The 27,495-nt window shown below is 43.5% G+C and overlaps 1 protein-coding gene across 1 annotated transcript in view; it reads right to left on the bottom strand.

Annotated features, from left to right (window-relative positions):
- The window catches only part of LOC147706974 (cysteine-rich venom protein-like), a 135,534-nt gene that overhangs the window by 54,707 nt on the left and 53,332 nt on the right, over positions 1-27,495 (bottom strand). The window contains exon 3 of the mRNA XM_086925610.1: positions 15,408-15,498. Coding sequence (XP_086781736.1) covers positions 15,408-15,498 — 91 coding nt within the window. The remainder of the gene's footprint in view (positions 1-15,407; positions 15,499-27,495) is intronic.

The following is a 27,495-nucleotide window of genomic DNA, read 5'->3' as shown; positions in this document are numbered from 1 at the left end:
ATTTGCGGCCCAGATAGTACCCCACTTAGCGACTATGTACGAGAAAGCCCTGTCCACAGGTACTCTACCTGCATCTTTCCATGAATCCATAATTGTGACCTTCCTCAAACCCCACAGGGACCCCACGTGCCCCTCCTCATACAGACCCATCATACACCTCAACACGGACTGTAAAATACTTGGGAAGATCCTAGCGGAGTGTTAAAGCCAAATCCTGCCGCCTCTAATTCACTGTGATCAATGCGGCTTTGTACCCGGGCGCAATACTTCCCACAATTTGAGAAGCCTTTTTCATATCCAAGACAATGTAAATGACAGGTTCCCTCATGCGGTGTGCCTGATCTTCGACCTGGAGAAAGCGTTCGACACCTTACTATGGCCACACCTATTCGCGGTTCTACAGGCCCTGAATATAGGCCCAACTTTAATGGCATATACGCGGCTCCTATACGCATGCCTTACCTCTAGAGTGCAGATCGGTAAACTAATCTCCGCCCCATTCCCGATAGAGAGAGGAACCAGACAGGGGTGCCCTCTTTCCCCGTTCCTTTTCGCATTAGCAGTTGAACCCTTGGCCACGCGGCTGCGTCAGGAGGGAGACAACTGGGGGATCCCGATTGCGGGAACGACCCACTGTATATCCCTCTACGCAGATGATCTGCTCCTTTATATCCGCGATGTGACGAGCGATCTCACACCAATATGGACTAGCCTACAAGCCTTTGAAGCCCTCTCGGACCTCAGGGTCAATTGGGACAAGTCAACCGTCTACCCCCTTGTGGCACCGCACAAAGTGTTGCTTGGCACCCAGACATTACACTGGAACGGAGATGCCCCCAGATACTAAGGAGTGCGACTCTACTATTCCCCAATGGATCTCTACGAGGGAAACCACCATAAGGCACTGACAGGCCTGCGATCGGCAGTTAATTTTTGGAAGATTCTGCCCCTGGCACCTATCGGTCGAGTGGCTATAGCCAAAATGATAATGGTACCCAGACTGATATACCACTTCGCCAACCTACCGGCGATACCGCCTCGGTCATTCTTCCAGGAACTAGACTCCCTCCTCACGACACTGATATGGGGCAATAGCCGACGCAGAGTGGCACTGCGCAAGCTCTATTTACCAACCACAGAGGGGGGCTTGGGCGCCCTTTCTTTTGAATCATACTTTCTAGCCGCACAACTCCAGTGGCTGTCCCACTGGACGGCGGAGCGCCACGATGGAGAGACGACGATGACAGCTGGCAAGAAAGCTCTACGGATCATCAGACGGATGCTCCTACCAGGGACCAAACCATCCCGCACCCACCCGCTCCAGGTATCCGTCGCGCGCAAATGTATGATGCGCATTCATCGCATGTCCAAAGGCCGACCACTCTATTCCCCACTGTTGCCCCTAGTGGGACTCCCTTGAGGAGCCTTGCACTACACCACTAGGACCCTACAGACGTGGACGGACCATGATGTGACGGAGGCGGAGGCACTGTTCCAGGAGGGTCGAACAGCTGGAGGAGTGGTATGACCTCCCACAGGGACAATTCCTCACGCACAGACAACTAGTGGACAGCGCACAGCCATTCTGGAATCTCCAAGACGGCGAACCGCCCACACACCCGGTGCTCCACACGATCCTCCGCATGGGAGCCGGTAGGCACCTCATTACATGGTACTACAAGGCAATTAGGGAACTGACTAATGTCCCCCTAGACGCTCTACGTCAGGCCTGGGAAGACGACGTCAGTAGGGTGTTTCATGACACGGAGTGGGTGCGCGCCTTGGAATGCACGAAGTAGGTATCAAGGAATGCACGGTTTAAGAACATACAATTTAACGTGCTGCACCGAGCCTATCTCACCCCAGACAGACTTCACCGGTACTATCCGGACACACCGGTTAATTGTCCGCGCTGTCAACTACCAAACGCGACTTTTCTACATATGTTCTGGGACTGTCCCTCCCTCCACCGCTACTGGTCCACGATACATCGCACGCTCCTCGCACTGGCTAGTCTACTGCACATTGACTCCGGGGAGGTCTGCGCACTGGGACGCTACAAGCGCAAGAAAACCGAAAAAGTACAGTGGCGCTTCACTTCCCTCACCCTCCTATTAGCCAAACGAGCCATCGCAATGCACTGGAGAGCACCCTCGGGTCCTCCAGTGGCGGTCTGGATTGGGGCAGTGAACAAATGGGGGGCTGCAGAGGCAGAGATCATATGTGCGGAGGAGGTGCAGGGAACACGCAAACACCCCATTTCCCTGGAATGGGCACAACTGCTCATACAATTTAAGCAGGAAACAACCCCGGATGACACATCGGAACCGTCCCCCTGACCCACCCGCGCATCCCCACGACGCCCTGATTCCCCCATACTGTCTGCCCGACACTGAAATCTCACCCCCCCAGGCCTGACAGCTTGCCCTCGTGCCCCATCGTAATTGCGATCCACCGCCCCCTGGCCAGTTGACCCCCTCCTTACAACCCTGGGACCCCCTGAAACTCCTGGCCCTCGGGCTACGCCCTCGACACACTGCATCCATAAACACCCGCTAGCTCGCCACATGTTATCCCACCGCTCATACATCTAGGAAAAGTTTACCCCCATAGTTCCACGTTTAGTGCCTAGCCGGTACCTTGTTACCCACACGCACGTATTGTTCTTTTGTTTCTTCTCCTGTGTATCCGCATTTAGCACAATAGTGAAGGTTTGCATATACGCACACGGGGTCATCGCTCCCATTCACCCCCATCACGCACACCATACCTGAAAGAGTCGGATGAGCTCTTACCTTAACACCCTCAGCTCTCGGAGCGGCGGTCCCACAAGTCACAGAGTGCAACTTGCTTCATCCACTCAAGGCATGGGCTGGGGGGGCATATCTGCTCTACTGTTCCTTTCTCATAGTGCATTTTATGTAACCCTGTATGTTGTAGAGACTTGAGCACATGATTGACTGATGTATTTACCCCCCCTCCTTGAGGGGCGTATATTTGTAAAACCTAAATAAAAATATTCAAACAAAAAAAATTTTGCTGCAATTTGTATGCCATCATCACTAGCAGTAGATAAATGTTTCTTATAGGCTTTGCCGATTAACCCCCGGCCACGAGTCTGAAAGAGTACAGAAAGTATATCAGATAGACTTGGTATCTGTAATACACCCAAGCTGCATAGCAAACAGTCCCTTAATTGTAGATACTTAAAAAAGGCAACCCATACTCTTCCTGCAAAGCAGCAAACAACTGGAACCCTTGTCCATCATACAATTGGCCAAGTTATACTATACCCCTGCTTTGCTACCTTTCTTCCAACAGAGTCGTGAAATATTTCTGGTAATGCAGGATTCCTCCATAACGTAGTGTATACATGCAAATATGAAAAATAATATGCCTTAGAGATATGTTGCCATATCTTAACTATATCTCTCACAATATTAAATCACACCCTCTTGTAATAGTTGGGATCAGTGGTTTAGTATAACAGAAACCCCGCATTAGGGCCACATGCCATTTGATAGGAAAGCCAGATACTATCACTATCAGGAACCTTAAGCAAACTTTGCATTCGACCAAAGAACGCAGCCCAAAAATAACATTTACAATCTGGGAGCGTAAACCCGCCTTGAATATATGATAGAATGAAAGGAAGGGGTCCCAAGACTTAGAACAAAGAAATTACAATAATAGTACTAAATACAGGGTAATTGCAAGTACACTCTGAACTTTCATAGTGATGTTAAGTGTGGGACAGCACACACTTAACATCACTAAGAAAGTTCAGAGTGTACTTGCAATTACCCTGTATTTAGTACTATTATTGTAATTTAAACAATGGTTCATAATTGAGCGTGATCACCTTGTCTACTTGACTACAAATGCAAACCCCTAAATATGTTGCTGTTCATCTAATCCCCAAAGCAGCTGGGGCTGCATTTAATTGATAGTTCAATATTGTTTGTGTTTTATTTAAATTTAATTTATAGCCTGAAACTACCCGAAAATCTGGGCTTCTGATGTAATCTCAACTAGATAATAATACAGTGTTCCGGTCTAATGGATAAGACTGCAATATCTTCTGCATATGCTGTCAGTTTGAGCTCTACGCTATTTAGAAATACTGGTGGAATCCTTACATTAAGTAGCAAATGTTGTACAAAGGGCTCAATGTAAAGAGCGAACAACAGCGGAGATAGGGGACACCCCTCTCACGTGCCCCTTTGAACTACAAAAGAAAATGAGGAAAGGCCATCAGTTTTAGCGAAGCTGTCGGATTGCTTTATAGTTTCCGGGTTGCCGAGATAAACCTCCGACCGAGGCCAAGCATTGTCATTATTATCCATAATTATCCCAGACCACCCAGTCGAAAGCCTTCTCGGCATCTAGCATCAGCATCCCAACACTCTGTTCTAATCGGCCAGATACGTGGAACACAACGATACCTGTATTGATGTGGGCTCCTGTGTCTCTGCCAGGAACAAAGCCATGCTCATGCTCTGACACTAAAACGTGGATAACCGGGGCAAGATGAGATGCAAAGACTTTTAAAAAGATTTTGGTGTCGGCATTTATCAATGATATCGGCAGATATTAGCTCAGCTCCTCTGCCGGTTTGCCCTTTTTTTGGAAAACACTATGATATTAGTAATATTCCAGGAGGGCGGAACATCCCCCGCATGATCTCATTACATAGAGCTAGAAGAACCGGTAAAAGCCTATTTTTAAAAATCGTATAAAATTCCAATGAAATTGTATCACCACCTACAGTAGGCAAAGTATTAATAGTGTCCTCAATTTCACCCTGATCAACATCCTTTTGTAGAGGCTCGGAGAGAGAACCAATCAAGATAGGCATAGCGCTCTCCTCAATATAACCTATAGCAATTTGATGGTTAAAGAAAGTTGAGTTGTCATACAAATTGGCATAGTATAACTTAAATTGTTAAATTATATCCTCCGATCTGGTATAGACTAATCCGGCTACCCCTTTAATACATTTAATGCCAGATCTAACCCTCATATAAGCATCTTGATTAGCTAGCAGACGCCCAACCTTTTCCCATACTCATACTGTTTGGTTTTAAACTTATGATAGCTATTCGCCACTTTATCCCTTAAACTTCTTTTAAGTTTAGCTCTGGCGTCTATCACCTGATGATAAATCAGCTGTTCTCCGGGGTCTTTTAAAACAATAGCCCTAGTATGCTTTTGCTCTAAATCTAGATACATCTTGTGTCTTTGTTCGAGCGAAGATAACCCCTGTCTATTCTTTTTATAATATACTGCAACGTAGACCCTCCAACAAACGCCTTCATACAATACCAAATCATTGCAGTTGACGTTGTTCCCACATTATTTTTGATGAATTCCCCTAATGTTCTTAGCATAAATTCCTTGTATTCTGGACTATTAAGAAGATATCTGGGGAAGGAAAACTCTCTCCTTGACTCTTTAACCCCGACTGAAGCTGCAAAGTCAACATCACCAGATTATGGTCCGAGGTGATCTTAGGACATACCTCAATTTGTGCCTTCTCTAAAGTCCTATCACTAGTGAAAATGATATCTATTCTAGAATATGTTTTGTGAGGGTGTGAATAAATGTATAATCTGGCACTGTAGGATATAATCATTGCCAGACGTCCTCTAGTTGATGTAAGTGAAGAAGCTCGGGTATAGCAGCCCTAACCTTACCCATCCTGGAACGAGTTAAAGTATTAGTGGTATCTATTTTTCTATCCATAATACAATTAAAATCTCCCATAGGGATCAGATTGCCATCCCATTCCAATAACTCAGAACATTAATAAGAGAACATATCGGGGCAGTCAATATTGGGACCATACACTGAACAAACCGTAACCTTGTGCCCATTGCTCAGTGCCTGAGCTATTGCCCATCTCCCCTTAGAATCAGCCAATGTACGAAGCATGGTGGCCTGGCAATTTTGGGATTTAAGAATAGCCACCCTCCAAACAGCGATTGTTTGTGAGGTGCTAACAAGTACATCATATCCAAGCTGTTTTAAGTGTGCTCTATCTTTCTACGCCAGATGGGTTTCAGAGAGTCCTAATATATGAGGTTTAAATACCTAAAGTCCCTCCGTTACTAGCCGGCATTATTGAGACCTGATACGTTCCAGCACATATATTTTATGTACAGCATTTAGCCATATTGAAAATACCACTCCTCTTGTTCCCCCTGATTACATTTCTCTTTCCCTTGTGCTCGGTCAGTGTTACCTAAACCAAACTGTGGCTAATTAAACCCCTCCCTCCCTCCCCCTTACCCCCTCCCCACCTGTAATATTGTAAGATAAGGTCAAAACACCCAATTCCAAATCTCACTCCCACTCAACCAACCCACTCCCCGTGTCTGTGGAACGGAATTGCCCCCTTTTCGGCTGTCCCATCCTGGCTGCTTCTTGGGAATAGCTCTCCTTGCCTACCCAGCAAGCCCCGGGCCACCACCCAACCCCGCCATAGCTACCTTAGTACATGTAATATAACTACCTTCACCCATCAAATCCCTATACAAAAGAATTTATAAACCATATTCCGCAAACATTCACAAATGATTCATCTCTATTAACCCGGAATGAAGAACAACCTATCCCCCAGACAGTCAAAAGAGAGAAAAGAAGGAGAACATATGCCATCAAGTATTTGGTCCCTTCTTGACAGCAGACTGCCACTCTGAGAGAGCTCTTTGAGCATCATATTCATTAAAGAAAAATGGTTTTCGACCGTCCTTCATAACTTTAAGGCGGGCTGGTTCTTGCAAAAATACTCTTGGACAGAGGTCCTTGAAAGGATCCATCAGTTGGCGCAACTTCCATCGCTTGCCCATTGTTTGTTTGCATATATCAGATCGTACAAATATGGACATTGAGTCAACCTTAACAGGTGCTACTGGGAGAGCCTTCAAATATATCGCCTGCCTGTGAGAAAGTGGCTCTATAAAAACTGGACTAGAAAGAAGTACAGTGTGCATGGAGTCCACCAACCCCAGAGGTATAACCGAGGTTAAAATCAGAACTGACCTTACTCTCCAAAGTGGTAGCTTGGTCGAGCAGTAAGGCAGTACCAGAGGACAGTGTAAAGCATTTGATGTACACACTCAGTCAGCAAAAGATTTCACACACTCAAGGACTGAACTCCAGGCCAATTGTTTGTATATCCAGAGATATGGTTATTTTATTTTTAGAACCAACAGTTATAAAAATATACTTTTCACATTACGAGTACTCTCATGTAAATACTTTGCAGAGGAGCAATAAGTTGGTATACACATTAATCACAGGTTTGCTAATAAGCAATACAGTTCTGAAACACACTCTAGCATTGAGCTCAATGGGGTTTCATAGGAAAGTACAGTTGATTACTTTATGGATTACTTTGGTAGTCCCAGGACTAGATCTTGGGTTCAGTCCTGGGGTCTAAGCTGAAACCAGATTAGCAAAAACGTTTTAGTTACAGTGATGATTTTTCCTGAATATAAAGCTGTTTTAAAAGTCCACACTTAGAAACATTTTGAGGTGATTCTCACAATGTTATTCAATGGGACGAAATTCAGGCTACAGGTAAAGTACGATCGTGTTACTTTTGTAACCCAGCACCAGTCTCCTAGGGCCAGCACTGGGGGCTTAACTCAAAACAGGTAGATAATTGCGTTTCAGTATTTCGTACGATTTTAAAGAATATTTGCAGTTTTCATAAGTAGACACTTAGAAGAATTTTCATAGAAAAGCAGACAATGGGTTCCTATGGAAAAAATACAGGTTACTAGTAAACGCACTAGGGATTACTTTTGCGGTTCAGTACTGGGCTGAAAGGTACAGTACTGGCTTCTCTCCTGATCACAGGTGAGTATTTTTGAAATCGGACTTTGGCTGATTTTTTAGGAATATTTTCAGTTTTCAAAACTTCACACTTAGAAAATGTTCAAGTTAAAAATGGGTCTATGTTATCCAATGGCAGGTAAGTGAATTACCGGTTTCCTGGTGAGTACTTGGTTGGTGAAGTTAGAGTTCCGGGATTAAATTCAGGAGTCCCCCAGGGTCAGGTGAGTACAGTTGGTTCGTTCCCAGCGGAGCAGGGGCGGCCGGAGCAGAGGTAGGTAGGCCCAATGTTATCCAATGAGCGCAAAGGGGGCCTTCGGTTGGTGGCTGCTGGCTAGGGGCAAGGGGGTAAGTAGGATAGGGTAAAGAGGTCACAGCCAGCTGCACTCGGGCGGCTGGGTGCAGGGTGCTTTTGAGCCGTATGGGCGCTCAATGTTATCCAATGAGGATATTGAAAAAGGAACAAAGACTGCAAGCTTGGGGACGGTGACTCTCCAGGGGCAACCAGCACTTCAAGAGGTAAGTTGGGATGTTGGATAACAGGTAGGTACCCCAAAGGGAGGCACAGGGGGCTGTAGGGCGCCGGGTGCAGGGGTGTCTTTGGGTGTCGGAAAAGCTTACCCTCAGCTGGTCGCGGTTGGGGTGGCCCCTGGTTCTGAGTCTGCAGGCGTCGGCTGGTTCATCGAGGAGGGTCTTTGGGCACTGGACTTCGGGTCCCAGTTGCCGAGGGGACGTCCTCGTGGTCTTGGTTCGGGTTGGCTCGGCCCAGGCTCGGCTGGTGCAGAGTGGGCTGGTCCAAAGCTTCCTGGTGGGCACCAGGTGGGTTGTTGCAGCAGAGCCTCTGCTGATGGGAGGCCCAATCACCGAGAGGGTCAAGGCAGGCAGGTCCTCTGGGTGTCCCAAGGTTGCTGTCCATGGAGGTCGCCGGGTTTAGGCAGGAGTAGGTTCCAGGCTCAACCGGCCGGTAGGGTTGGGGCCAAGTCAGTTGTTATTGTCCTGTTGTTAGCAGCTGCAAGGCGGGTCGTCTTCTTCTTGAGCTTCTTTCTTCTTTTTGATATCGCGATCTGAGGAAGGAAGGTTCAGGGAGCCCCTAAATATTAAATGTAGGGGCGTTACAAGTAGGGCAAAGGCAGGGACCAATGGGTCCCTGTCCTGGTGTGAATACACCCCCTAGCCTGCTCCTCTCCTGTAGGAGGGGGGCAGGAGCCTAGCTGGGATTGGGCAGGACTCCCCATCTACAAGATGGCCGTAGCCCGGGATAGTGCTTCACCTCGCCTCCTCTACCTGAGGGGTGGAGTTGGCACAGGTTGGCACACCTGCCTTCCTGGCGTAGTTTTTTCCCACCAGTCTTCCCGTCAGAGTGGGGGTAGGACTGGTGGGGGGCTGTTTGCTGGGTACAGCAAATGGTCTGGGGAAGCTCTCAGGGGCGGTATGCCTTTGAAGCTTCCCCCTGTCCATCCAGGGGGAGGAGACATAGCACCTCGTCCAGGATGTGCTTTGTTGCAGACCCAGGAGAGCGGGGGCTCTCCACCCAGGGGTCCAGCAACATGTCTGCTGGGTGGCAGCCTCTGCAGCCACTCAGCCCATACGTGGATTGTAGGTTCGGGTTTTTGGAGGGCATCTCTAAGATGCCCTCTCGTGCATGTTACGTTAAATCCCACACTGGCTTCAGTGCAGGTTTAATGTGCTGAGAAGTTTGGTACCAAACTTTTCAGTCTTCAGTGAAACCATTATGGTGCTGTGGAGTTCATGAATGACAACCTCCCAGCACCATATACTCTTAAATGACAACACTGCACTTACAGTGCCCGGAAATGGCCCTGGGTACTGAAGGGGCACAGGGCTCATGCACCTGGGCCCTCACCTCTGGCATAGGGCACCCAGTGAGAGGGGTGACTAAAGTATGCCAGGGCAGTAGGTTCTGTGGACATGGCACACAGGGATGTGTGCCATGTCGACTCTTGCTTTAGTTCTGTACTTAGGCACTCAGCCTGCAAAGGCAGTGTGTGGGAGCCAGGGTACAGGGCCCCTGAGGGTTGCACAATAAGTGCTGCAGCCCTCAGGGGTCTTCTCTGGTCACCATGCCCTGGGTACCTAGGGTACCATTTACTAGGGGCTGACAAGGGCCAGAGAGGCCAATTGTGTATTTTGTTTCAGCATAGCTTTTATTTGTAGGGAAGGAACACAGTACCTGTGTACCTGAGATGCAGGGACCCAGGGCACACCTGAGTGAGTGAGTCAAAGTACATCAAAAGTTCAGAAAAAAGTGGGGGCATACCAAGGCAAGAAATATGGCACTTTCTCACACTGCCGAAACAAAAAATTGCCAAGAAACACCAGGATTGCCTGTGAAAATTTAGACTGGCCTTGATTAGCCTGTGTTAAGGGGCTGCCTGTGCGCGCGTTGGATCTGTGATCCCAAGTCTCCTAGGTCGGGTAAGGCTTTTTGAAAAAGACTAACAATAAATGCCCTTGGATCATTGCACTCCTTTCCTTCTGGGATACCAAAGACCCTTAGATTATGGAATTGCTGCCTGCTCTTAAGGTCTTCCACTTTTGCTTGCATAAGCCCAATTTGAGAATTTTGCGATTTCACAAGATTCACTGAATACGTGTTAGCCTCCTCTACAGCTGCAATGCGTTCCTGCAAATCCGTAGCAGAGTACTTTAGATGTAACCTCCAGCAGGGCTTGCTTTACTCCTTACTGTCTGCTTTGGCCTGTTGATAGTACTCTTGTGCCGCTGTTCTCTGAATCAGTAATGCCTGCATTTTTCTAAACCGTGATGGCTCCTTACAGCCTTTTAGGTGATGCTCTTTGGGGGGAGCTCCGCTCCCCGATGATGTAGAACACAGGGCCAATGATGAGCACAGCAGGGAGCTTGCAGGCGTATTTTCCATCATTTGGCCTGCTATTGCTATAGATGAGTCAGTTTCAGTTGACACTCCCCCCTAGTAGTTAGCCCAGTCTCCAGTGGTTACTGCAGCCTCTAAAGATTCTACTTGTTCCTTGCTAGAAAGGGTTCCTACACCAAATCCAACTCCTGGTGCCACTGCCGTCAGACTGCCCGAATTAGACAGCCTTAAATGTTCTCCCTTTGTAGAAACCCATTTACGTAGAGAACAAGCTGCCAACCCAACCTTTGTGCTATTTGCTGCTACCTCTTTAAGTTGCCCCACAGTGTTGACGACTTGAAGCTTAGCTCGGCTGCCCCAACCTTTAGCTCCTTTGCCCACCTTTGCAATTTTAGGACCTGTTGCTTTACCACCTTTCACCCCCTCGGAGTTACATAGAGCTTCTGTATCATTAGCATGACCTCTTAACATATAGCTCAGTGCATCCTGCTGCTTCACGTATCACGCTGAGGGGCTAGGCTGGCCATTTTCACTGGCTTGTGTAGGACTTGGAAATACTGCATCAGTAACCAAATCATACATAAAGACTTAAAATTATAGATTTCAGGTAGCTGTTATAAAAAGGTAGGACCTGATTCACAAAGGTAAACTTACAAGTTTGTGTAAGTTTATGCCTTTTTAGCACTCACAAAACTGCATTTTATTAGTAAGATTACGAGTGCCCAGAGTCTACCGTCGGGGAGGATACACCTGTACATAAGAATGTATTACCTGTCCTATCATTTTATGTGCAGAGTTCTCTGCCTTACTGTAAGTCTCTGCGCTCGAAAACTTACTATAAAGTGCAGTTTTGTGAATACTGAAAATCATGAATCAGGCCTGCAAGCATATCTGTAACTGTGCGATGATGACTATTTATATAACTTACATGATGCACTGAGTTTCCAGTAAACAATCATTCTATCAACATTATGATTATGAGTGCCTGTAAAGCCTTCAGTATCAATGCTATTGAGGCCTTGATTATAAATGCCCAGGTGTTGGAGAAATATTTATTTTGCCCAATGAATAGCAATTATTTTGCCCAATGAATGCTGGATGAACACTAATAAATTAAAACTGAATGCTAGTAAGACAGAGGTGATCTTCTTTGGCAAAACCCCCCCTCCACCACCGGACTTGTGGTGGCCGGCAGAGATGGGACAAGCCCCCTCGCCCAGCCATTCAGCAAGAAATCTAGGGGTGCGGTGGGATGACAAGTTGTCCTTTGTATCACACATCCAGCAAGTTGCCGGCTGCTATATGAGCAAGCTGAGGAATCTACGTAAGATCCTTCGGCTTCTCCCAGCTAGCTGCCGTAAAACTGTAATCCACGCCACAGTTACATCCAGGCTGGATTACGCCAACGGTCTGTATCTGGGCCTACCAAAGCACCTTATACAGCAACTACAACTGGTCCAAAATGCGGCTGCGAGACTTTTAATGAGGATTCCTTTCAAACACTCAGTCTCTCCGTATCTCCTCTCCCTCCATTGGCTACCAGTTGCAAGCAGAATGAAATTTAAAGCACTTACTCTGGCCTTCAGATCTATTTACGGTAACTGCCCAAACTACCTGAAAGATCGACTACCCAGGTACACTCAAACTCGTTCCCTCAGATCCAACAACTATGTCAGACTTGCAGTTCCCAGAGCAAAAAGAGCTCGACTGGGAGGACGAACTTTCTCAGCCAATGTGGTGACACTATGGAACTCGCTCCCCCATGCTCTTCAACAGGCCCCATCCGAAGTCTGTTTCAAGCATCTGCTGAAAACCTGGCTGTTCAACCAGCCACGCTAGTTTCCACCCTCTTCCTGACTCTACGGTCATGACATCTGTTCTCACAGCGCCGGGACACCTCCTCGTGAGGTAGCTGATCACGCTATACAAAATTCTGTATTATTATTATACCTTGGCCAACATTAGTCATGTATTGTACGTGATAATTATCCTAGATTACAATCTTTTTTTCATTAAAATGGGTGATGGCGTACTAAATGCGGTGCTTTCTTCACAAATTTGGCAAATTCCAGTACTCCCTGGAGCTTTTTCCATCGGTAAATATTAAAGGTAATACAATCCGACAATCTCATAGTTCTATCAGCCTTGCAGATGTTGGAATTCATGAAGGTACTTATAACTGAGGCCTAAGGGAAGAGAGTTTGGCTGGTTTTGGCTTTATTTACACATGTGGACAGCAGTTCCTTTGTTTGAGATTGCCCTCTGTAACATATGATTAGGTGAAGTTCTTTTATGTTATTTGTTTATATGTGCTCCTCCTGTGAGCAAAAACATTTATACAACTGCGTGCGTTGCAACTGTCAACTGTCATGCCCAGGATTACATTTGTTGAAACTACGTTTCTATGAAGAGTTTTATTTGCAGACTGCTGATAGAATTTGAAAGGGGTTTTGTTGGAGTATAGCATATAGTATGATAGTTTTCCCTCTACAGACATAAAATATGTATGATCTACTTTGAAGTTAGAATGCATGATAAAAATGCAAGCAGTAACTATGTTTACTGTAGTTTTTGAATGTCTAAAATATAGTTGGGAGATACATCAGGAAAAATGATTGATTCTACAAGGTTTCCTATGGTTCATAAGGAATTTAAGTGTAAAGTAAAAAAAAAGATTCACATAGCATTTCCAGTTAGTGCTCGGTGAGATCAGGAAACAAGAGTTTACAAAAATGTCAATTGTTTGATTTTCTAGAAAAACTGGCCAGAACGGAACATCACAGGCAGCAGAGAGACAACAGATTGGAAATAAGATACTTGTTTGATGCAATGTGCTGTTGTTCTACAAAATGTCAGTGAAGAAGTAATAAAAAAGTGAGTCCCTGCTGCAGAGTAAGACTTACATCATTTTAGTAAGACTTGAAGTGTCAGCTACGTATAGTTATCAATACATTTCTGTAAACAATGTTTCTAAATTCCAGCTAAATAGAAAAGATTTGAGTGGAACTGTACCTTCACAGAGTACTTCTGCAGAACAATGTTTAAATATGTCATCATATCTATTTTTGTATTTCACTTTTTAAAATGATATATAGTTCCAATAACCAATGTCCCACTTATTATTTGAAATTTTTGTATGAGCCATCATTCTTTGTCGGTCATTTGTATTTTCCTATTCTGTGTTTATCTAACATTCCCTTTTTCTGGGGAGGGGCACGTATTTACAGTCTAATATTTTGGCATTAACATTCTCAGCAAGTATAGCATTTTGTTTGAGGATACATTCATTTGGATCATTAGACATATGTGTAAGTGCTAAATTTAGTGCCAAGCCTTTTAAACAAATAGGCATTGACAAACTGCACTTGCTCCAATGTATTCATTGGCCAAATTGAGAAGTAGAAGTAGGTAAATGTCACTATATATGTGCTAATGGTAATGACAGCTGGTAGGGCATGGTTCAAGATACACACTGACATACAAGCTTTCCATCAGACTTGAAGATTCAAGGGGCACACTCGCTATTCAGGTGAATTAAAGGAGGGTAGTTTTTGTTGGTGTGACTGAAACTTGCAAATGTCAACATTTCAATTTTCAAACGCCACTTCCAAAACCGTGCCTTGATTTATAAAGTAAGTGGCTTTTTCTTAAAAAACATTTTGAAGTACTTAAATTAGGACTCATGTAGTAGTTTTTTAAAGTACCAAGCATTTGTGGATTAGCTACAAAACAATACATAGAGGGCTTTGCTCTTTACATATTTACTAATGTGAAGTTGGGCATTTCGAGGCCAACTCCTATAGGTATGTAAGAGTATTTAAAAGAGAACCTCTATAGTACTGTTCCCCGTACGGATAAAATGCTTTTTTGAATCGGTACCAGAGATTGATTAGTTTGGTATGATGAAATGCCACTCATGAGTTTATGGGTCTCCTCACTTGCAGCCAAGGCCTGGAACAACCTCCTCCTCCACCGGCAACTGCCTACACAGGCCCAGTTCAGGAAGGCACCCAAGACCTGCCTCTTCGGATGACCCCATCGCTCAACAGAGCTGCCGTCCTCGTAGTGCCTTGAGAACCCCGCGGGAGAGTAGCTGCTCTTCACATTTCCCTGAGTGATTGATTGAATGTTTTGTGAAAAATTCATGTTTTTTTATACTTCTAACTGGCATGCCGAGTAGTGCCGGTATGCCACACTACAAATCATGGACTTAAACGTTTAAGTGGTGCTAACAATTTGGTTAGGTGCATGTAATGTACCCATTTTCCTAGGAGCTGATGGGTGAGGGGGACAAGTAACTTGATAATATTTTCAATGTGAAGGAAAAGAGAAAAAAATATTTTGGAAATATCCCAAGTTTTCTTACTCTACAGTGATAATTTTCTCCAATTCAGAGACTCCACATTTAAAAGTAAGCAAAGCAATCAAAGACACAAATCACTCAACTTTCAGAGTGCTTATACAAATAATGTGCATTTGTTGTGCATGTACTACAAGTTTAATAATATTTTATGAACACAGACCAGAATATTTCTTTATTAGACAGTGCCAGGATACCCTGCTAGGTGAGTCCTGTGCTATACAAATTAACATAACATACCATACTATAACAAATCATAACATAGCATAGTATAACATAGCATAACATAGCATAACATAGCATAATATAAAATACCACATCATAACATAACATATCATATGTTTTACTTACAAGGAATAGTTCTTTCATCAACAGGACTGTGGTCATAAGAACATAATTGTGCCCACTTAGCTGCATTGTCTGCTGCTTCTGGGGACCAGATCTAATTAAAATCAGAAATATTATCATTTGCTGTAAGCAACATGTTCATGGCATATCACAAGTAATTCTAATGATTTTACGTATCCTTCTTCAAGGAAACATATCAGTATTCAGGATGAAAGGATTGTCTTTTTTTAACATTAACATGCAAAATATACCTACTACTACCTCTTCTACTGCTACTACTACTACCACTACTATTACAAAAAAATATTAATAATAACAACAACAATGAGTAAAATCTTCCTATTCCTCTACCTCTTCCACTTAAATGGTGAAACAGTTTCTTCCAGAATGCAACTTCTATACTGCTGTTGGAGCCTTTGTGCTCTCGAATCTGAATGTTGGTAACGCCCTGCCCCATGGCCTCCCTTACTCCACACAGGCATCCCATTGGACATCCTACACACCACAAAACATATCAAACAGGGCCTAAAGAAACATGATCATATTATCCCCATCCAGATGGAGCTCCATTCGCTCTACTTGCCAACCCTCACCATCTTTAAAACCAGCTGCGTCTTTTGCAATGCAATCCAGTAAAACTCCCACTTATCTTGCAGGCAAGCTCACAATGTCTGATGACTCCCAGCACAGAGAAAGTCAGAACACCATCTGACTGCAGACTGAGAAGTGTAAAAAAGAATAAAAAAACAAGACAGAAAACATTTTCCATCTATGCACCTTGGATCAGAACCAACATCCCCATATCCAGCAGGACTGCCCAACGCTGATCCAATTATGGAAAGAGTCAAAGATGCACCTTTTTAGAGAACACTACCTCACAATGCATTAAAAGTTTAGATACCAAGCACCTCTTCTATCACTTTTTTGCCTGCATGCTTGTCTTTGACCCTATACTGAACTCTGCTTCCTTTTAATTAGGAGCAAAATATATATATGAGACAGTAATCCATTTGGCTAGGTTTGCACTTTAAAAATACCACAAACATCCATACATACATCATTATCATAATTATCTTTATTGCTTTAATAATTACTGTTGTTATTATATGAGTATACGAATTTTTAGGATGATTATTATTAATATTATTGTTATTGATATTATAATTATTGTCATTATTAATAATACTGTTATTGAAACTATTTCTATTAATATTATTCCGATGTAAATCCATAGTGTCCAACTCCATTTTATGTGGACGTGACTCCATTTTGGATAATGAATATAGCCATATTTGACTGATGCTATTACATGATCTTGCTGTCAAAATAATGCAGTGCTTAGTGCAAACAACATTTACAATTGTATTACAAAAATTGGCTTTTGAAGGTGGTATTGTGTGACAAATATATTTGTGTATATTTGGTTTGTGTCATTAAGTTAAAGTGATTACGTTTTCTGTTGGTTTTGTGCTTCATTTGTTTTGTGCTCAATAATTACAACATGATATTGTTGGGTTTTTCATTGTTTATTGTGATGCATTCAGTTTGGACCATTTTGTTGTTTTGCTCCTTATTATGTTTTATTTGTGTTGCTCTGTTGCTTTTTGTATGTTATATTTTAGGTATGTTAAGTTTATTTTAGAGAACGTATTAGAAAAAAATTAAGAAAAAATTACAATAAAGATGACAAACTCCAATATGAAGCACACTCAATCAACTACTATGAAAGAGTCAGATATACTGATACAGTGTAGCACCAGAAGTATATTCTTAGCTCCAAGAATCGACCAAGGTAGGTATTTGTGTTATATAAGCATGGTTGGAGGAAGCACAATGAATTCATGAGGAGTAGAGGCAATCTGCCTAAATCAGGCCTATTGGTAGGCATGGAGACAATCAGCATTTCATAGTTGGCTGTTTAATAACATAGTAGTAACAAAAATAGAGTTCTTAAATCTGTTTGTGTTTGCACTACATAGAACTGCCCCAAAAAAATGTGAGGCCTGTCACATGCTCTAATGTGCATGTCCAAGAATTATGGACAACGTGTTAAACATTAATTCCAGAAGTAATTCTTTGAGGAGGAGATCGGAGCATGTCTAAGAGGCATCACCATTTTATTTTTGACAGTGTTACAAAACACCAAATTAGGTTTTTGCCTGCAGAAATTGGGAGGCGGGAGCCTGACCTTGAACTCCGTAGTCTACCACCTGAATCTTGAGGGTTGGTATGTATAAGACACCTCACAAATTCCTCAGTTACCACCAACTACTTAACTACACTCAGTCTGGTTTCAGACCCAACCATAGCATGAAAACTGCCCTCATCGCTGCCATGGATTACATACACATAACACTGGACAGAGAATACACAGAGTCCCTCATCTACCTGGACCTCTCTGCAGCATTTGGCACACCCTCCCACCTCATTCTCATCCAATGCCTACACAGCACCTGAATCCAAGGAAATGGATTCTGATGGGTGTGCTCCTTCCTGACTGGTAGGACCCAGTCAGCCAGCCATGCACCGTACACCTCCGACGCCTGCTGTAACTTCCTCCCCTTCACAGGATACTACATCTGTGACATCATCTGCAGAGTTCCGCAGGGATCTTCCCTGAGTTCCACCCTCTTCAACACATACATGATCCCTCTGGCCACCATCATTTGGTCTCACCATATCAATGTCCACGTGTACACCGATGACACGCAACTCATTTCCCTTAGTCAAGATGCTCAGTGCTCGGATCAAGTTCAATGTATGCATGACTGAAAACACTCACTGGATGAAGACCAACTGTCTAGAGATAAACTCTGACAAGACCAAAGTTATGATCTTTGAGAAGAGCACATCAATCACCATGGGACGCCACCTTGTGTCCAACAGAGATAGGAATGACACTCACCCCCACCCACAGGATCATAATTAACAGCAAACTAGACTTGAACTCCCAAGTCAAAACTGCCATCACCTCATGCTTCCATACCCTAAAGAAGGTGGGATTTTCAAATGGCTCCCAAGCAGCACAATGAAAACCATAAATGATGATGCCCTTGTCAGAGCAGGCTGGATTATGACAACACCCTCTATGCCGGGATCAACCAAAAACTCTCCATAATTATGCAGACCATTTAGAACTCAGCGGCCAGAATCACTCTAAATCTCCCACGCTACACTCACATCACACTACACTTGAAAGAGCTCCACTGGCTCCCCATTCACAAATAATAACAATTTAAACTCCTCACCCACACTTTCAAGACACTACATAACACTGGTCCAGCATACCTAAATAATGGCATCTGCCTTCACAAACTTTCCAGACACCTCCACTTGTCTGGACTCCTACTGGTACAAATCCCACATATACAGAAAACAAGATCAGGTGGTTGAGCCTTCTCTACATAGCTCCTTAAACATGGAACAACCTACCACTGCACATAAGAGCCTCAACCTCACTTCTTGAATCCTTTAAGATGTTGAAGACCTGGCTTTTCAAGTAGTCCGACTAGGCTCCAGGTGTGCTTAGTTTCACACCTACTCAGCACAAGGATACCCTCCAGAGTGATATTGTGGTCTACAAATCTGCACAACATAAAACAATTTAATGAATGAAAGGACAGAAGCAGTATGTGTTCTCCAATTTCTTCCTAGCTTACCTTTTTGTGATGTTCAGAATAGACAAGGTTATATTTCCAGCAAACTGGTACGACCAGGTTGACTCCTAGAATCCTGCTTGTGGCCTTCACAAAGATGTTCTTCATGAACAGAGTCTTTTAATGTGACTTCTGGGGACAAGGGGGCTTTCTCTGCTGTGTTACTCTGAGAGGTAACACAGGAGTAATGACAGCCCTAAATTCAGGACGCAGACCACAGAATTAAGGAGGGAGGATAGCTCCTGCCATGAATATATTTGATCATGAATTGCATAAGTGGAGGCTCATTCAAAAAGGAGGGCTGCATTTGATTTAAAGTCCCTGGATTTGATCTTCTCAAAGACACCAGTGGTGAGAATTCGAATGAGAGTCTCAAAACCTCTTTCCAAATCCTCAGTGTGGTTATGGATGTATGCACCCTCCACAAGGCACACGTACATGTATTGCCTTATTGGAAGAATAGATGATAGCCAGAAGTTCATTATTCAAATATATTTTTGATTGCTGAAGAGCAGAGGAGAAAGACATAGTTTCAACCTACAAAGTTATTAGGAGCCAACTTTCCTAATGAAGGGTGGGGATCAATTATTTAAACTTTCCTATCATAAAGAGAGGATTGCATGCACACTCTGAAAGTATGATTCATGATACCTCAATATTCCTCCGATGATGTAAGCTACCTGAGCAATTCTAGGTATTTTTGTACTCTCTGCTTACCCTGAAAGGCATGTGAGAACAAACAAAAGGCGTCAAAGCCATATCTTGCAAACAAAGTGAGTATGACAGCAAGCAAGTAAAGCCCAACAGTTGTAGAACGCAGGAAGGTCAGTGATTTACAGGCGAGGGAAGTAAATACAATTTGTTAAAAATATGGTGTCAGTAATTGTGTGAACAGCAAAACACACACTATGATGGACGGGATGTTGCACAATGGCAAAACATTCACCCCCAGTCACAGATCTGGGTTTAATCCATCGTTATTTTGCTCACCAAGCCACCCCAGTTCAGACATGGCCATATGCAAATCAGTCTTGACCCTGTGCCTCATGGTAACAGTCCAGACCGAACTGCCTAACCACGTCTTCCGTGGACCGGAATCAAGCATCCTAGAACCAGTTTCTGGCTATCAGCTGTCATCAGCCAGGATAGCTTGACTCCAGTGGCTTAGTGAGCATGGGACCCACGTCTGTGGATACCCTTCCCACATAGGGTGAACAGCAAAACACACAAGATGATGGACAGAATATTGCACAATGGCAAAACATTCACCCCAGTTACAGATCTGGGTTTATTCATCATTATTTTGCTCACCAAGCCACCCCAGTTCAGACATGGCATATGCTAATCAGCCTTGACCCTGTGCCGTCTTCAACCACGATAGCTTGGACTGTTCCCATGAGGCACAGGGTCAAGGCTGATTTGCATATGGCCATGTCTGAACTGGGGTGGCTTGGTGAGCAAAATAACAATGGATTAAACCCAGATATGTGACTGGGGTGAATCTATATTTTTGATAAGTATTGTATTAATTTTTTAATATGTATATTACATTTTTAGAAGTTATTAATTATTTTTGGAGTAAGTTTTGTATTTTAGTTCCGTAGCGGGTTGTGGGTTTATAGGAGAATAGAATGGGCAGTAATTCTATTATAATTAATTAATTATTATATTTTATTGATTAATATCTATGTATTTAATATTTTATATTGCTAATTGTGTTAAATATGTTGTTATTAATTAGTTTTTAATTGGTTGTTAATTATTAATAATTAATTGGTAAATATATCTATACTACTATTATAAAAAGAGAACTGTGTCCTTTGAGCCAGGTAAACTCGAAAAGTACACCACCAATCGCAACACCCAATACAGCGTTGGAAAGGGGGGGTTATGTAGATTGACATAGGCTATTAAAAAAATAAAAATAAACGTTATTTAAAAAATAAACAATAAAAATAGTAGTCCCTAAGAAGCAGCGCCGGCCATGTGCGCTAACAACTTGGACGTGCTTGCTGACATCATCTAGCGCGGGGAGGAGCGGCGGACAGCAGCGGTGAAGTCAGGCTGAGATACATGAAGCGTGGGGAGGAGCAGAACGTGTGCAGCTCAGAGAAGCAATGGGAGGAGGCGGAACGAGGAGCGGTGAAGTCGGGCTGATGGGAGGAAGCGGAACGAGGAGCGGTGAAGTCGGGCTGATGGGAGGAGGCGGAATGAGGAGCGGTGAAGTCAGGCTGATGTGAGGAGGTGGAACGAGGAACGGTGAAGTTGGGCTGAGGTAGGTGAAGCGCAGGAGCGCTGGGAGGAGGCGGAACGTGTGCGGCTCAGTGAAGTGCTGGGAGGAGGCGGAACGTGTGCGGCTGAGTGAAGCGCGGGAGGAGTAGAAATGTCGTGGCGGGCGGGGGCCGGGGCGTTAGTGCACGCAAGCCTGAAATGCTGCCCCCAGCCCGCTTCTGCCCCGGGCAACGCTGGGGCGGGCTGCTAGTATATATATATATTTTAACGGACTGTGAGTTTATAGGGGAATAGGGTAGGAAGTAATGTAATTATAATAAAGTCATTATTAATTTGTATTTATTGGTTTTGATAATTATTGTATTGTTAATTAAATAATATATGTTTTTAATTTTAATAATTATTTAATTGATAATGTTAATTTTAACCCTCTGCTATCCAACACTTTCCCTACTTTCCACTCTCTGGCGTGGGAATAGTAGTTTTTACCCCTACGCTATCCAACACTTTCCCTACTGTTGCACTCTCTGGAGTAGGAATAGTAAATTTAGCCCCTTTGCTGTCTAAAGCTTTCCCTACTGTTGCATTTTCTGGAGTGGGATAGTAATTGTTACCCCTTTGCTATCCAACACTTTCCCTACTCTTGAACTCTCTGGAGTGGGAATAGTAATTTTTAACCCTACGCTATCCAACACTTTCCCTATTGTTGCACTCACTGGAGTGGGAATAGTAAATTTGACCCCTTTGCTATTCAATACTTTCCCTACTCTTGCGCTCACTGGAGTGGGAATTGTAAGTTTTACCCCTAAGCTAACCAACACTTTCCCTACTGTTGCACTCTCTGGAGTAGGAATAGTAATTTTTAACCTTACGCTATCCAACACTTTCTCTGCTGTTGCACTCACTATAGTGAGTTAAGTCATTTTTACCCCTATGCTATCCAACACTTTCACTACTGTTGCACCCACTGGAGTGGGAATATTAATTTTGACCTCTACACTATCCAACACTTGCACTACTGTTGCACTCTCTGGAGTAGGAGTCGTAATTGTATCCCCTCCGCTATCCAATAGTTTCTCTACTGTTTTAGTTAATGTAGTGTATAATGAATTTTAAAAAGATTAAAAATAATTGATGTTTTAAATTTGTTATATATATTTTTAATATATTTTTTTATTTTATTGGTGTATGTGTATAAATATGTATTTATCATTTTAATATGATTTTTAACAATGTATAAGTTATTAAAATAATTTTTAATAAGTGTTATTTATATTTTATATTTTATACATATATATGTTTAATTTATTTTCACATTATATGTATTAGTTATAATTTTAAACATTTTAAATTGATTTTAACTATGTTTCTTTTAATTATATGTGTTATTTACTTTATTTTACATTTTTTTGAAACATTAAAAATTTTTTTTTTTAAAACAATACTTTTGTGAACAATATTTTTTTGCAATATTTTTGTACTTACTTTTCTGTAGAAAGGACTTCAATATTCTGGACATCAATATTTCGGGTCCGATATTTTTGTCAAACTGCTCCTTTTCACTACTTAGCAAGTTTATCAAGTTTGTAACTTTCACTCTCTTTTACCTCAACTGTCACACCAGCACCTCTAAATGGCATCAACTATTTGGCTGGCTTAATTAAAAAAAACAGGCAAACATAGCAAAGTTTAATACTAGTATGTAAACAACCTTGCCTCAGACTACCTCTACACTCTCTTGTTACAAAAATCAGTGCCAAACTTGCAATCAACAAATCAAAACTTCCTTACATCACATAAGAGACCCAGGTTCACCTCAACATTGTGTGCCTTTTACCTAATAAGGCCTCTCCAAAGAAACACCTTAACCATCCTCCATACAAGCTTGTCCATTTCTAGAGGATTTAAAGTTGTATCTCAAAGTCACCTGTTCCTAAACAACTCCTAAAAATATTAAAACCCAGTTGCCCTTCAGAGCTTGTACATGTTAACATTTTATGGCTTGCAGTATCCAGCACTGTAGATGTTCTGTTTTAGACCAAACATGACACCCAACACTGTTTGAAATTGAGTTGTTGGTTTACTGGGGTGTGAGCCCTGGTCAAGCAACAACCAAACGCCCTTGCACAGTGAACCACAAAAAGTCACTAATTTAATCTGTGATTAACCTTGGGTAGCTTAGCACAAAAATCATTCAGGCTTATCTTAGAGGCAATGTGTAAAGTAGTTATGCAGCAGACACACAGTAATCAAATGAAAACACAACACAAGAAAAATTCCAAATCAATTTGGAAAAATAGAGTGCATTTTAATAAATGATTTGACACTAAAACAAGAACAATTCAAACAGTAGAATTAGAGTTATGATCTTTTTAAAAAGATTTTAATAAAAATTGCTCCAAAAAGCATAAAACGCCAACTATTGATATATGGTCATGCCGGACAGGGGCAAAGTTACTCTTTCAGGCCGACCGTGTCCGAAACAGGTCCTAGGAGGCTTGTTTCCAGTCCAGGGGGGACCTGGCTTGGCAGTTTGGGCTGGACTGTTCCCATTGGGTGCAGGGTCAAGACTGATTTGCATATTGCTGGCTCGTAAACTAAAATGGCATGGTGAGCAAAAACGATAGTTTTAGGGCCAGATCTCTGTGATTTGTGTGAATGCATGACAGTGTTCAGCATTCTGTCATTCAATTGCTCTTTTTGCATTTGTCACCCCGAGTGGGACAGGTTAGCCCAGACATGGGTCCCGTGCTCTTCATGCCACTGGAGTCAAGCTATCACGGCTGATTAGGGCTGAAAGCCCAAAACCGGTCCTAGGATTCTTGTTTCCAGTCCAGGGAGGACCTGGCCTGGCAGTTCGGGCAGGACTGTTCCCAGTAGGAGCAGGGTCAAGACTGATTTGCATATGGCTGTTTCCAAACTGGACTGGCACGGTGAGCAAATTAACTATGGACTTAGGACCAGATCTCTGTACTGGGGTTAATGTATGAAATTGTTCTGCATTCTGTCCGTCAATTGTTATTTTTGCATTTGTTACCCTAAGTGGGCCTCGTATGCCCAGACATGGGTCCCGTGCTATCCATGCCACTGGAGTGAAGCTATCCTGGCTGATGAGGGCTGCAAGCCTGAAACCGGTACTAGGATGCTTGGCTAGTTCCAAACTGGAATGGCATGTGAGCAGAAAAACAATGGATTTAGGCCCAGATCTCTCTACTGGGGTGAATGTATGACATTGTTCTGCATTCTGTCCATCAATTGTTCTTTTTGCGACTGTGATAGACAGCAGGACAGCTACAATCACCAGGTTTGCCCTCCTGAAATTTACCTTTTCAAAATTCCATGCCAAGAGTCTTATTCACATTGGCAGGGCCCCAAGGAGCAGTTAGAGGATCACAGGAGGCGACCAGCATAGTACTGGAGCTTGTCAATGGTGGTCTCTGCAGCGGTCGATGCTGCAGCGTGAAGAGTTGGCTAAAGGAGCTTGGCATTGAACATCGGTGCCAGTGGCGAGGTCTTGGTGCAAACAGGAGGGTTCACAGTCATGAATAGTCAACAAGCTTGAATTCAACTCATTGAGCCACACCAAGGATCTAGAATCTGCAGGGCACCTCTTATGGGTCAGGATCCCACTGCAGCTAGGACTAGGGGAGTTGTAGAATGTTGGGAAGATTAGCCCTAGGTTCAAGATGAAGTTCCAGGTGCAGTTCTTCCAGGATGACCAAGAGGGCAGCAGATCAGCACAGCAGGGCAGCAGTTCCTTCAGAGCAGTGGTCCAGCAGAGTGGTAGTCCTTACAGCAGCACAGCAGTCCCTGTGAATATGGGCACTTCATCAGGACTATGTAACTTAATCTACCAATGTTTGGCATTATAGTATTGGTATTTGACGAAAATACCCCATCTGAAAAAGTAAAGCTCAAAGTATAGGGTAAACCCTATGATATATAAAATGCGACCCAATTTGAGTAAGTAAGTGACCTGTTAGGGGATGGCAGAGACTGCGCTAGTTGCAGAGTGAAAGGTGTCCAGCATGTTATGAAAGTTGCAACCTACCCCTGACTGTCATCTATTATCCTTTAAAAAACTGCATAATCTACTTATTTACATTATGTGATGTAGGTCCAGTCCCTCTCACCAAGGCAAGGAGGTGAGCAGACAGCAGTTTAGCACAGCAAGATAGCTGTTCTTCCAGAGCAGAAGTGCAGCAGAGTGACATTCAACCAGCTCCAGATTCACAACAGGGGGTATGTAGCCCTTTTATGTGGGGAGAGGACACAGCCTATTTAGGGGTGAGGCAGTACCCAGCTCCTGCCTACAATTTTACCAGGGTGGCCCATCAAGTAACACCTGGGAACCCATTGTTTGTGGCTGTCTACAGGGAATACACACAGTCCAGCTTCAACTCTCTTGAGACGTGTATCAGAGATGAACTACAGACACACAGGTCTAGGAGCAGGAAATGATAACTTTCTAAAAGTGGCATTTTCAAAAATATAATGATAAATTTGACGTTTGCCATTAAAGATTTATCATTACATTTCCAGAGGTACCAAACACAAAAGATCTATCTCCTCTCCTTTAGGAAGGACAGTTTGTGAAATATAATAAGGAATACATAATGTTATCCTATGCGAGGGGTAGGCCTCACAGTAGTGAAAAACGAATTTGATAGTTTTTCACTATGTGGATATGTACAACTTAAAAGTGCATGTCCTACCTTTTAATTATACAGCACCTTGCCCTATTCGCTACCTAGGATCTACTTTAGGGGTGAATTTCAGTGGCAGGCATGGAACAAGTTTCAGAGTGCTACTAAGGTGTGGCACAATAAGGGCTGCATGCCCACTTGTCGTATTTGATATGACCACGCTTAGCGATTAGCTGAAACTACACGTTTTCCTGCTTAACTTGACAATACACGAAAACGCCATCTTGAATGGTACGGCGGCCATCTTAGATCATGAGCGGCCTCGTGGCTAGCGTGCCCTTTAGTCCGTTGTCCGTACCACTGACCACTTCAGTTTGCCCAGCAACAGGCTATTTTTAGTACTGGTCAAGCTCGTACATGCGCAGTCCCCACTGACCAGTCATCCCTTAGGAATGTGCCGCCAAACTGACCAGCGGAATTGTAAACCCTCCAATGAGCTGGCTGTGTTCCAAAACATGCCCATATATGTACATAATGTGTTGTAACTTTGTGCCGCCTATCTTTATTACCTGAAAACTGTATAAAAGACGGGGTCACACCGATGTTCGGTGTGATACCTCTTGCATTACCGAAGGGTGCTGTATGGGTGTACCACCACCCCATGGGGTCTTAATAAACTTGTTCTTTGACTTTTACAGTTTCCGTGCCAACAGTTCTTGAGTGTAAGTGGGTTATCTACGGAGCATGTAGGCCTTGGGAACCCTGATTACTTCAAATTGGCGACCACGAAGGGACTCATCGGCGACTCGGATGCCCGAAGGAGAGGTCGTGACGAAGGCTTGGAAACTCGCCATGGACGCGCGCTGCCACTGAGTGACCCGAGTCTTGGCACCCACGTTGTTTCTTCCTTTCCTTCTGATCTGACCTTCCAGGTGGCGCCGGTCTCCGACTGAGTTTTCGATCGTCTGCGTTGCTGGGAAAGTGCTGTTTGGCTGATTTGATCACAAGACTTGGCAGTTGGAATCTGGACATTTGAGATTTTGGGTAAGATTTGTGTTCGGTAAGGCAGTCTTCGGACGCTTACTGAAGTTCTATGATTTGTGTTCGGTAAGGTAGTCTTCGGACGCTTACTGAAGTTCTATGATTTGTGACCGGTAAAGGTAGTCCTCGGACGCTTGCCGGAGTCCTATGACCTATGATTTTGATTTGAGTTAGCTAACGTTTGTGAATTTGTGAACTTTGAATCTATATGTGTAGTGCACTTCACATAGGCAGGCATGTAGAGATGTTTCTCTAACTTTGTTTTTTTCCTCTGAGTGGCACATTTGTGTGAAGTACTGTAAGTGCCATTTTATACGGTGTCACGCTTTCGTGATACTTTTTGAACATGCCTGTTTTAAGCACACTCCGAGGGATGTGCTGTTTTGGAAATGGTACCACAATTAGGTTAGCAGAAGCACAGCCGGCTCCCCCAGAAGGTACACCGAACAGGGATATGTACATCAAATTTGGCCTTCCCCCTATAATGTACAGCAAATTATGGCATAAATATACTAA

The sequence above is a fragment of the Lissotriton vulgaris genome, chromosome 6, assembly GCF_964263255.1.
Source record: "Lissotriton vulgaris chromosome 6, aLisVul1.2, whole genome shotgun sequence".
Classification (NCBI taxonomy): Eukaryota; Metazoa; Chordata; class Amphibia; order Caudata; family Salamandridae; genus Lissotriton; species Lissotriton vulgaris.
This window is presented reverse-complemented; position numbering and strand designations above follow the sequence as displayed.